The following is a 13,807-nucleotide window of genomic DNA, read 5'->3' as shown; positions in this document are numbered from 1 at the left end:
TTTTACAAATCTAAGATCTAGAGAAAAGGCATTAAAAACACTTTACCTCTTATTCAAATGTTCTTGAATCAATTCCGCTCAATGAAGATGAAGAATGAAGAATTTAGAAGTCTCATACACCTAAGATCTTTCACCCAATAACTCAAACCATGATCTTGGCACTCTAAAGTGTGGGCTTTGGAAGAGAGGAATCTTAGTCTCTCTTTCTATTTAAAGGTAGAAGACAACTACCTCTCAAATGTGATGGAAACTCTAACCCCGAAGAAGTTATTTATAGGGTTCTTCTATTGGGTTTAAGTTACTTGAGCCCACCAAGGCTTGGGTCACTTAATCTAACCTAAAATAGGTCCTAATTGATTAACTAATCACATAAGGCCATCTAATTAATCAATCAGCTCACTCCAAAGAACTTGTTCACTATTCCCTATGTAACCTTGTGCAATTACCAAAATGTTCTTATGCACAAGAGTGAACCCAGAGACAATCCAAGCCTCACCAAGCCATCATGGTATATGAACTCAAAATGGGAACCACTAAGACCCATAGGAGTATTGATTCCTTTAGAATCCAATTTTGAAGTTGATTTAACATTCCACCAAAGAGAATCAACTGCACTATAGTACCCTATATAAATAACAACGAGACGTAGCTTGGGTTCGTGACTTACTATCCACTACATGCAAACTCCCCATGAACTGGTGTTTGTAATCTAACAAGGTAGTACTATCACCTATCAAGATTACCTCTCTAATCCCTGAGTTATATATCCCACTTAGTATGTGATCAATTGACATACTCTAGCTCTAAGGAGCATATGTCAAATTTCTACTAAAGGAAATGTTATGACCATAGTATTCTAGATCACATATCTTTTGGATCACCCAAGAGAACACATTGTCTCAATCTATGAGATATCATGATGCCATATTCAAAATACTTGTTGCCACTAGCCTCTATCAACAGTAACCTAATCCATTAGGGTATATGACCATCTTAGGGTCTTACCCATAGGTCAAAGCCTCCTATTGAATTTGGCATAGGCTCAATATCCGCTCAAGGTTGAGAGTCAATGTAGTATAGTAACTTGGTGAATCATGACAATTGATAGCTTTACATCATAATTTGCTATAGTTCTAGCCCGGTGTGCATTAGATGCACTAGTACTATCACCGTGAGAAAAACATCTTGAGGGCTAAGATAAGCCATCCCTCCAATTAGGAGGTAGTGCGCTACAGTCTCAGATGGATTGCCTAAATCCATGTACCGATTGTGGACAACTCATCACTTTGCAAAGAACCCATAACTTGGTGAATCATGACAATTGACAGTCTTACATCCTGATTCACTATAGGTCTAGCCTAATGTGCATCAAATGCACTAGTACATTCACCATGGGAAAACCATCTTGAGGGTCAAGATAAATCATCCCTCTAATTAGGAGGTAGTACGTTACAGTCTCTGATGGATTGCCTAAATCCATGAACCAACTGTGGACAACTCATCACTTTGTAATGAACCCATAACTTGGATCTTTTGTGCTTCTCCTAATACACCCAAGTCATGTGCAATGCAAGTGATGTGGGCATGTATGCTCAAATAACCAATTAATGCAAATGAGATAATAAAGGGAAACCAAGAAACATAAATAAATAAATTTATAAATGAATCTCTATCTATTACATCATGTCATGCTTTCTAGGGTTCAATCCCAATAGAAGATAGCGGCATATTTATAAGTAAAGTTTAACGAAACACTCTTATAAAAACTTCATGATGAAAAAAATAAAAATTATTTCAAATAATTAATTTCACGCATTCTAGCTTGCTCATTCAAACATTTGTGATATGTTCTTACCTCTAATTAAGAAGACTTTCCCAAGACTCTAGAATTGAGAGTAACCAAGTCAAGGAAATAAAGTAAAAAACATATTAATTTTCACTTTATAAAAAGTTGTTGGAATTGTGCAGTTATGTAGGAGGGCCTTACACGATGCATGCGAATGATGCACATTAAAGTTTCCTAGATTAGGCTACTTGAAATCCCATTGGAATGGTCTTTAACCCCATGGGTGTGCGAGAAGTAGGACACTATATAAAAATAAAAAGGCTTAAATCCCTTTCAAAAGTGTGATTGGCAACTTTTAACTTTTGTATTGAAAACTCACACACACACACACACACACACACACACACACACACACACACACACACACACACACATTCTTCTTATATTCCCCTACAAAGTGAATGAGGAAAGAAGAAAATGACTAGAGAGAAGCTAGAATCCAATGCATCAATACTATTGTCCATAGGCTATGAGTCAACCTTAGGATAAATAAGTTTTAAGTTGTAGAAACTTGGCAAAAAGAAATTTCTATGAACTAATGTAGAAATTTCTATGAACTAATGTTTCTTTTTGTTATTCAAGAAACCTATTATCCACATTGGTCTCTTAATTAAGAGTTATACATAATGTGTTGGCACAAGTAGACCATGCGCCCTACCTAGATATTCATGAGAGCTTTAGAGAACTTGCTTAAGTTCTTATAAAACTACTCTCATATAAGTGAATCTATCAACTGTGTCCTAAAACTAAACATACAATCCATAAGAAATATGGTATTCATTAAGAGTAAATACTCATTCTCAATCATTATAGAATACGCTCCATCTACACTTTAGGGATGGACTCTCAAATATGTATATATAGTAAATACTAATTTTCAATCATTATAGATGTGTTTTATCTGCACTTTAGGGATGGACTTTCATATATATATATATATATATATATATATATATATATATATATATATAAATAGTTGATAGAGCATCTCACAGTCAATATATATATATATATATATAAATAGTTGATAGAGCATCTCACAGTCAATTGTCCTTCCCATTAAATATCTTACTCTTAACCTTAGCTATTGTAACTTGGCTATCATAATACATAGACACAAATGGTGTTGGTCTTACTTATAAAAGGATATATGCTAAGAGGTTTCTAACCCACTTGGCCATAGAACTTTCCTTTTCAAAGGTAATAAACTTAGTTTCCATAATAAATCAAGTAATAGAATTTTGTTTGGCAGATTTCTAAGAAACTACACCTTTTTTAAGGGTAAAAACATATCCATTAGTGGATTTCATCTTATCTGAATAAAAAATCTGATTAAACTCACTACATCTTTCAAGGACATTTGAAAATCCACTATAGCACTGACCATGGTCAATGGTGCCTCTCAAGTACTTAAATGCTCTATGAATAGCTATCTAGTGATTTTGATTAGGCCTTTAGGTGTCTCAACTCACTGTTCCTACTACATAGGCGATGTTAGGTTTGGTACAATTCATTAAATATATTAGGCTTCCGATGATCTAGGCATACTTAGTTTGGGTCATACTATATTCTTTATTTTTCTTCAATTAGTTGGGATCATAAGGAATTGACACTAGTTTACAATCAAAGTATTCAAACTTTCTTAAGATCTTCTCAACATAGTGTTCTTGAGAAAGTTTAAGCCCAATAAGTGTTCTAATTATCTTGATTCCTAGAATTATCTCTACATTTCCTAGGTCTTTCATGTCAAACTCAGATCATAAGAATTTATTGGTCTTATAAACAACCTTTAAGCTAGTTCTAAAGATTCGCATGTCATCAACATGTTGGTAGAGGACAACACTTATGCCATCAAATTTAGTGTAAATACATTTATTAGTATCATTAATAGAAAATCCATTAGTTACCAACACGTAATCAAATTTGTTGTGCAACTATTTAGGTCCATGTTTCAATCCGTATAGTAATTTAACCAACATACATACCTTCTACTTTTCTCTTAGAACCACACAACCCTCAGTTTAGCCCATATAAATTTCCTTTTCTAATTCCCTATTCAAGAACGTAGTCTTAATATCCATCTAGTATATCTCCAAGTTATGAGTGGAAGCTAGAGTGATCAACATTCTCATTGAGGATATTTTAGTCACAATGGCAAAAGTGTAAAGGTAATTTACACCATTTTTTTTCTATAAACCATTTGTCAACTAATTGTGCCTTGTACTTCTTTATGAACACATTTGGCTTTAACTTCCTTTCAAAGATCCATTTACAGCCTATAGTCTTTATAGTCTTTATACATGATCAATTGATTAGTTTTTCCTCAAGCTCAAGTATTCTCCTAAACTTACCAATATTGTGGTCATTATGTCCTTAAGGTCTTATTTTTTCCTCTCCAGTACTTCATTAGATTTAAGGGAATAAGGATAGTCTCATAAATGATCCCATGATCTTCAAAGAAAAAGTTAAAGGGGTTGGACTCATACTCTCCTCCCTATAAGTAACAAATCTTTTTATTTTCTCATTAGTTGATTTTCTACTTCATTTTTGTATTTGATGAAAGCATATCTTGCTTAATCTTTGTTTCTCAATATACCCTTGTATACATTGAGTAGTTAACTACAAAAGTTGTGTAGAATGTTTTACCATCTCTTGTCATTGTATTTTTTAGATCTCTTAAATTACTATGAATTAAACTAAGTAGTTATGATTCTCTTTCTATAGATTTGGAAGATTTCTTTGTGGTTTTAGATTCTATGCATGATTGACATTTTCCATAGTTTTTTAAGGACAATTTAGGAATTATACTTAGATCAACCATTTTCTTTATATAAGAAAAGTTTAAATATCCTAGTCTACCATGCTAAATATCAGAGGAATCGACTCAGTAAGCCGAAAAAAATGCATTGTTATTATTAATAATTTAAGAAACATTTAACATAAAGAGATCTTGATTACAATAGCTATTTCCCAATGAGTACATCATTCTTAGTTCAAATGATTTTATCATAATCAAACAAGATCTTTACTCTTACCTTTTGTATTAGAGATACTAACACGAACTTCCAATGAATATCTAGCATGTGAAGGACATCACCTAGAGTAAGCATTTTTCCTGAGGTCAGCTTGAGAACTTTCTCTTTGTCAATTACTTTGGACCTGCATTTTTCACTTGCGTCCCCACTCAATCGGCAAGACTCGTTTTTTTAGAAAAAAAAAAAATATTCTTTCCATCATTCATTCAACCGCGATCTATTTTCCTTTCTTTAACACTATAAATCTCCTTTCCATCATCCATTCAGCCATGATCTGCTTTCCTTTCTTTAACAATATAAATCTCATTTCCATGTTGCATAGAATATCCCCACATATATGTAGCCGTGTACATTACATCAAGGATCTTCTCCAATGTGTGCATTCAAATCTCATGCCAAAATAAAATAAGAATTAAAATTAGTAAAGGTCATGAATTTGAAAATTAAAACTAATTAAAATTATGCAATTAAAAACATTATGTCCATCATAGGTATACAAAAATAATTAAGACATTAGTTTACGGAATTAATCATCAATCTCATGCAATATTCTACAAAATAAATAAATAAAAGCAAATAACTAACCAAATAATAATAAATAAATAAGTAAATAAAATAAATAGATAAATAAATAGAAATCTGACATCAAGTACATGCCAGCGTTAAAAATGCAAATCATGCAAATTATGCAAGTCACGTAGGAATTACTAAAAGGCAACATAGGTGGGTCAGGATGCCTAAGTGGACCTAGCGAACCAAAGTGGGTCTAGATGTGCCTAAATGAGCCTAAGTGAATTTAAGTGGGTCAAGGTGGACCTAAGTGGGCTAGGTGTCCCTCGATGGGCCTAAGTGAACCTAAAAGTGCACCTAAAAGCTATCCTAAAAAGGAATGAAAAGCCTAAGTCTAAATCGAGACTGCCAAAGATCACAATAAAGGGTTAGATAATTCCTCAACCAGAGTCTTTGAGGTGGCTAAAAAAAAAGTAAGTAGTATGAGTAGTAATGGGCCACCAAGGAACTATTGTGGAGCACTGGAAGTGAATTTAAAGACATGTGCTAAAAGGACAAAATGAAGGGTCTACAAATACTAAGGACATTCCAGAATCGTCTATGAACACTTGTTCTTCTCTTTTCTTTACAGTAGTATATGAAGTGAATGCACTTCTCTTGCCACAGATGTGCCTAGTAGCCTTAGAGTCTAAGAGCTAGTCCTTCCCATAAGTGACCATGCTCACCTTAGAGAAAACTACAACAATGATCCCCTATATCTCTACTAGGTTTACTCTTAGACTGGACTTCCCAGATCTCTTCCTATGATGACACTAAGTTGCTTGATGTCCAAGCTTACCATAGATAAAGTAGTTACCTTTTTTTTTTTTTTTTTTTTAATTTTATTTTTATAGTTAGATTTTGAACTTTGTTTAGTGTTTTGGGCTTGGTCTAAGAGCATTACTTTTTAGACTTTTTTTTTTCTTTTTAGTTTTTAGCCTAAGTTTTTTTTTTCTACCACATTAGCCTTAGAAAACAATTCTTTGTCTTTCTTGCCTTGTCCTTATTTTTGTTCTACTCTTTAATATAGATTATATCTTCTAAGGAAATTTGTTTTCTTTGTGCTTTATGTTATTTTTATAATATTTCCAAGATTCTAGAAGAGTTTCAATTAAATACCCAACCACAAAAGGTTCATGTACATTTATGTTCTCATTAGCTAAGTCATTGATTTAGCTAGTGGTAGTTGTGGATTTAAGATGACACATCTCTATCCTCAGGTTGCATATTTCTAGGTTCTTGCTTCTTCTAGTATTCATGAGATCCCAAATGTCCTTAGCTACTTTATATTGACAATAAATACCAAATAACTCTTTCAAGAGTGTGCTAAGTATGGTATTTCTAACTTGTTTGTTTCTAGTTTCCTAGGTAAGCAAATTCTCAAACTTGCCTTTTGGTTTTGGGTTAGTCAAAACGGACCCTAAGTTTAGAATATCAATTGTAGTGCAGACTCTTTTTTGTCATCTCTTGAAGAATGCCTAATTAAAATGATCAATCTTGCAGGTGTTTGGATGAGTGTGAACTAGGGAAGTATTTGATAGATGATGTACTTTAAGATTGTTGGTTCAAGAATTCTTAGACTTAAAACTCATATAATGCTAATTAAGCCTAAAATTGAATAAACATGAAACTTAAAAAGGTAGGATTAGAGCACTTATCATATTAGAGTGGTTGAGACAAGATAGAACATTTTTCTTAGAGTAGATCCACCCTCCTTTGAGATCAGTCATTGTATAGTAAGGAACCGACATCTTTCTTCCAAGATTCATGAACCAAAACCTTGTGTGAGGTGCACTCTTTATATAAGGTGAGTACAACTCACACATATAATGGTTAAGTTTTTAAAGAACCTTCTAAAGATGTATGAGATGAAGGGACCACAAACTCGAATGTAGTAAGAGGAAGGTTGTAACATGATATTGCTAGGAATATCTGGATTTCTCCATTCTCTATCCCTAGATCTTGTAAGGTATATGGAAGTTATCCTAGGCTTCTCAAAATCTATTGTGGTGGAAACATTTGACTATAAAAACCATATTAGAATAAGGATCTAGAGATATAGTACTCATACATGGATCTGGATGTTCCTAGATCAATTCTTAGTAGTGAAGAACATGTCTTAAGGTCTCTTACAACCAATATCTTCTGTCCAATGACTCAAACCACAATCTTAGCATTCTAAAGTGTGGGCCTTGGAAGCAAGAAAGTTATGGCTCTTTCTCTCTCTCTTTCTTTCTTTGGAGATGGAAGATGACTCACCAAAAGTGATGGAAACCATAATCCCTAAGGGGGCATTTAAAGGGTTCCCCTTGCTAGGTTTGATTGACTTGAGCTCAACAAGGCTTAGGCTACTTGATCTAGCCTAAGACGGGTCTTAATTGATTAATTAACCTCATACTGCCATCTAATTAATAAATTAGCCCAATTCAAAGTCCTCATTCATTATCCCTTATGCAATCTTGCATAATTACCAAAACACCCTTATGCACAATAGTGAACCTAAAGCCAATCCAACTTTCATAAACCATGCCACCATGGTATATGAGCTCAAAGCGATGACCATTGGGACCCATAAGAACACTAGCTCCTTCAGAATTCAACTCTAAAGTTGATTCAACATTCCACTAAAGAGAATCAATTGCACTTCAATACCTTATGTAAATAACAATGAGACGAAGCTTGAAGTTCGTGACCATATTACTTCCATCATTTCTTCATTCATTTCCTTGTGGATGACTTCCTTTTAAATTTGAAACTAATGAGGTTTAGTAGGGGAATTTATTTTCATCATTTCATTTGCATGCGAACCTTGATTAAATAGCTAAATGGTTATAGGTTTCAAATCACAACCATTGTGATTTACATTGGTATAATAGAAAATTTAACAACAAATAAAAATAAAAATTAGAGATTATCGTTTTAGGTTGGCCAACATAAATTTGGTGGAATATTCTTGATCATCTTATAACTCTTGTTATATCCATGCATCATACAAGATTTGTTCGATATGAGTTATCCTTATCCCTAGGAGGGATGAGAACACCAACTCAGGCTACTTTGAAATACTCTCCATAATTAATCAAATTCTTGTTTGGTAGATATTCCTTTCCAAAAAGAATATTGTATAACCTAAGTAGATGTTTTCTTTTGAAATATGTTTCTTGTAGTATTAGGAATGATATTAGAAATATCTTTATAAATAATCATGACATTGAAATGTAATTGCAAATATTATATTGGGCAAGTAGAAATATGAGAAACGGTGGGAGGTAGGCAACTAAAATAAAGCTTTCTAGGAAAATAGCAATACAAAATTATTTATTTATTTATTATTATTATTATTATTCATAACATAATCTTGGAAAAAATTTAATGGTACTTTTAATAAAATTAAATATTTGATTTATTCTAAATAGGAACAAGTTATTAAATATTCATAAATTACAAGTTCTAAAATTTTCTTAATAATTAACTTAAGCTTTACATGATATTAAAATAATTCTCTTATACCCAAAACATAATAAAAAATTAATCAATATCCATAACTAAAATCACAATGAGACAATGATTCAAATGAATCTCATATTCATATATGAAAATATTAGAACACATGATATACAAAAAATGCCTTTAGGGAACCTTTTTCATGTGCATTGTGAATGTATGATCCGAGTCCAGCATATTCCCAAATTATTTTAGACAATTCTTTAAGCCATTTATTCATTGCAAAATACTTTTCATAAGCAAAAGATAGATTTGTGCTAAGTCCATGAGAAGCCATTGTTAGGATAATGGTCATTCTACTATTTGATTCCCTATCAAAAGATTAACACTCCAACCAATTCCTATGATGTAGTTGATATTGATCACAATCCATGAACATATCCTAATGTAATGTCATGGTTATACATACTACAAAAGATAAGAGAATAAGAGAGAATTATTATACCATATCATAAAGAGTATTACTAAGGACAAAAAAAAAAAAAAAAAAAACAAAAACAAAAACAAAAACAAAACTACTATTGAGTCTTGAAATTTCTCATTTTTTTCTCATTCCTTGTCTCCACACCCTAAAATGTGAGTTCTTCTTCACCAAATGTTATCCATTCTCCCCATGTCCTTATTTATTTTGTATAAGCTTTACATACCTGTCTTGATCATATATTTTGTTCTTTCTTATGATCTAGGATATTTATAGTCATATTCCAAATAACTTTCCTTAATTCTAAAAGGAAAATTAATTTTCATAAGGAATTACCAATACATAAAATATTTAATACAATACTCTTTTACTAAAAATGACATTTTTCAAGAACAATGGACTCCATCTTGAACAAAATTTTTTGTCATAGTTGATGTTTTTTTTTTTTTTCTATATTATATTCTCTTTGGCTCTTCTAGATATCTCTATTGGAGCTTTGACTTGTCATAGTAGAAACTTAAATATTAGCATATTAGTTCAAGGATGGCTCTTCTAGATATCTCTATTGGAGCTCTGACTTGTCATAGTAGAAACTTAAATATTAGCATACTAGTGCAAGGATACAGAGATGAAACAATCAAAATGATAAAAAGATACATGGAGTTTTAACATGGTTCAACTAATCATAATTCATGGATGAAAAATAATCATTCTACTCTATAACAGAGAATATTATAGAAGATAAAAAAATAAGTATAACTATTAAGTCCTAAAATATTTCATGTTTCTCACTCCTTGTACCTATAACTTGAACCAAGAGTCCTCCCTCCACCACGTGTCACTTACTCTTTTTTATATCTATAGATATTCTATATGAACTTTATATATATGTTCACCTTCATCTTATTACTTTTTCCTTCTTATGACCTAAAATAGTTATAGAGATATTCCTAATAACTTTGTTTATTCTAGAACATGCTAATTTCCCTAAGGAGTTACTAATACATGAAATATCTTATATAATATTCTTTTATCAAAAGAAATGTATACTAAATAGGCATCTAAGACATATACAGTACAGTAAAATTTAACTAAAAACTATCTTACCGAACTCACAACTACTCTCCACTCTCACTCTTACCCATCTAGATTTAAACAAATAAATATGTAGAGATTTTAAACTCAAATATTTCATACAATTCCCTCTCACTTTTCTACCTTCCCTACAATCAAACAAGTATATAGTAATTTTAAACTCAAACAAGTGTTACAATACTGTTTCTGCGACCAATTCCATCTCTATTAGAAAATCTTATCACGAGTTCACTTCTCCACAAACTTCATTAAGTAAAAGGAGTTTAACGAGATAAGAATTTAGTGAAAGGAGTCTGAGATAATATGTTATCGCAGTCCAAAAGTTCAGGAACACAAATGCATCTCATATGCAACACTAGGTTGAGCCTCCCAAACTTTTAATTTGATCTTTTATCCTGAATTGGATATGTGCTTTTGGCAGAAAAAAAGAACACACCAATATTAATTGCAGCAAAGAATGGTGTGAAGGAAATGGTGGAGAAAATCCTTGAAGTTAATCCAGTTGCCATTAACGACAAGAACGAAGAAAAAAAGAATGTAGTATTGTTAGCAGTGGAGAATAGACAGCCTGAGGTGTATGAGCTCTTAGTTAAGAGGAAGTTTCGGAAAGATAGTGTGTTCCGAGCAGTTGACAACAACGGGAACAGCGCATTGCATCTGGCTGCAAAGTTAAGTAATTATCAACCTTGGCATATTACTGGAGCTGCATTGCAAATGCAATGGGAAATGAAGTGGTATAAGGTATGAGATTTGTGTAGTAAGTGTTTAGTATTAGAAGCTTTTTTCATTCTGACCAGAATCTCAAATTTAATCTAGTATGTCAAGGATTCCATGCCGCCGCATTTCTACACTCATTACCACGGCAGTAGACCCACTCCAAAGGAGATCTTCACGAAAGACCATTCTGACCTTCTGAAGGAAGGAGGCAAATGGCTGAACAACATTTCCAGTTCCTGCTCCGTTGTTGCAACCCTCATTGCAACCGTTGCTTTCGCCACATCTGCCACTGTGCCAGGCGACTTCAATGAAGAGAATGGGAACCCAAATCTTGCACACCAATCAGCTTTTAATCTCTTTGCGGTTTCATCACTAATTGCTCTCTGCTCTTCAGTGACTTCCCTGGTCATGTTTCTGGCGATTCTCACCTCTAGGCACCAAGAGGATGATTTTCATGAGGAGTTGCCTCGGAAGCTTTTATTTGGTTTAACTGCTCTATTCATATCAATTGCGGCTATGTTGGTCTCTTTTTGTGCAGGACACTTCTTTGTCCTCAAAGATGAACTCAAAAATGCTGCCCTTCCCGTATATGCAGTTACCTGCCTTCCAATATCATTTTTTTCTATAGCCCAGTTTTCCTTATACTTTGATCTTGCGTGGGCTACTTTTAGGAAGGTACCACAACGAAGTTACAAGATGGCTTTCTAGGATTTGATGGTTAAATAAATATGTTTGTATGTGCTTTGTGAGTAGCTGGGATTATGGTTTTGATGTGTTTTTGCTTGTTTTGTTTCTTCTACGTTTCTGAACACTCATGTCGAGGAAGAAAATTGATGGAATGACCATTAATTGTCCTTACGATATGTCTCTCAATTTCTTTGTGAATAAGTTCTAGAGATTTATGATATACTGTAAATGTTTGAAAGATTATATATTATGACTAGCTTAAAAATGAAAATGCAATCTTTGTTACTATGATTTTCAAGTGAAGTGGTGTCCTTTTCAAATTTAATCATAGGCTATAATCATCTTGTCTAAAAATGAAGTAGAAATTGTTAGGGGGAGTTTGACCATGTTTTCTGAATCTTGTTTTAAAAAACTGCTTTTTAAGTTCAAGAACAAAAAAACTGTTTTTGAGTGTTTTATAAAAATGAAGGTGTTTGATAATTGTTTTTAAACGCAGTTTTTAAAAAACAAAAAACAAAAAACTTGTTTAGATAAATAATTTTTATATATCAAATATAGTTTGATTTAAATTTTATTTGTTTAATGAAAAATTTTAGAAAAAAAAAAAGAAATTTAGAAAAGCGATTTTCAGCATTGGTATTAGATGGTGAAAAGAGAAAAAAAAATGATATCATATTCACTTTTATATGTTTTTTATGGTTTTTTATTTTTATTTTTTTATGTTTTCCTTTTGTTAAAAAAAACTGGTAAAAACAACGTCTACTTATTCTTTAAAAATTGTTCTCAAAGAATAATGGCCAAACACTTTTATGAATTTTTAAAAACAGGAAATTGTTTTTTAATCACATGGCCAAGTAGGCTCTTAACTTTTTTAAAACTAAAGACCACTTAAATTGTAAAACAATGTTATTTATTTAATTTTTTTTTTGTCCTTTTCTTTCCTTTTTTTTTTGGTTAAATAGAATCGTTCTTGATTTTTGTATAGACCCTCAGTTTTCAAAAATTAGAAGTTCTAATTTAATTTTCACCTTGTTCAGAGAGTTCATGTGAAACCAATGACCAATTAAAATAAGGAAACTTCAATTCCCTTGTATTTAAATTCTGTATATTGTTATAACCAATTGTAGTTTTTTTATCACAATCTCACTAATAATGTTGTTGAAAGTATGGAGCTTGTCTCTTCCAAGAATTAGTCTACTTTGAATAAGAATTGGTCTTTGCCAACCCTAAAAATCCTATAACATATTCAACGACAACTTCAATAACTCTGATCACCAAAGACATGCCTCTCCAACAAATTAATCCACAAGCTTATCTCAACCCTTAAGAACTTGTCATCCTCTAGCCTACTTGAATAACTATGGTTGCCATAAGACAACTCCATCAAAGTAATTCTTGTTATTGTTGAATGCATGATAATTTGCTTTCTGAGTCTAAGACTTTGAAAACTACTTTTAAAGATTCACGTTGAGTTGTTACTATGAGGGGTATATGAACTTTAAGCTCTTCATGACAACCCTATAGACCTGGGAACTTGTCCCTAGACTATCCAATGCAAATGTTGTTAAATCAAAATTTGTCTATTGTACTAAATACAAACAATATTCATCTATTGATTATTTCAAGGCTTTACTTGTCATAGAGAGATTTACTGAAGTCTCTAGAGTTAACTATAATGAAACCTTCAATCTAGTGGTTAATGAAGAAACTTGCAGAAACACGAAGATGAAGAATGGAAGAAAATCTATACTAAACCAAATTTTACGTACTATATTTATATAGTGTATTAGTCACATGAGAATAACTACTTATCTAGCTAACCCAAACAACTTAACCTAGTAACTTGAATAATGTTGTTAACTACCTTAGCTGACTCTAACAATATTTGGTTGTTACAACCTTCAAGTAGGTATCCTAATAGTAAAGGAGTTAGAGAGTCAAGTGAGTTCTTGA

The 13,807-nt window shown here is 32.3% G+C and overlaps 1 protein-coding gene across 1 annotated transcript in view; it reads left to right on the top strand.

Moving 5' to 3' along the window:
* The window catches only part of LOC117921795 (ankyrin repeat-containing protein At5g02620-like), a 30,774-nt gene extending 18,899 nt beyond the window's left edge, over positions 1-11,875 (top strand). The window contains exons 4-5 of the mRNA XM_034839754.1: positions 10,872-11,191; positions 11,267-11,875. Of these exons, the coding sequence (XP_034695645.1) occupies positions 10,872-11,191; positions 11,267-11,875 (929 nt within the window). The remainder of the gene's footprint in view (positions 1-10,871; positions 11,192-11,266) is intronic.
* The last annotated feature ends 1,932 nt before the right edge of the window (positions 11,876-13,807 follow it).

Source organism: Vitis riparia, chromosome 9, assembly GCF_004353265.1.
Source record: "Vitis riparia cultivar Riparia Gloire de Montpellier isolate 1030 chromosome 9, EGFV_Vit.rip_1.0, whole genome shotgun sequence".
NCBI classification, from domain to species: domain Eukaryota; kingdom Viridiplantae; phylum Streptophyta; class Magnoliopsida; order Vitales; family Vitaceae; genus Vitis; species Vitis riparia.
This window is presented reverse-complemented; position numbering and strand designations above follow the sequence as displayed.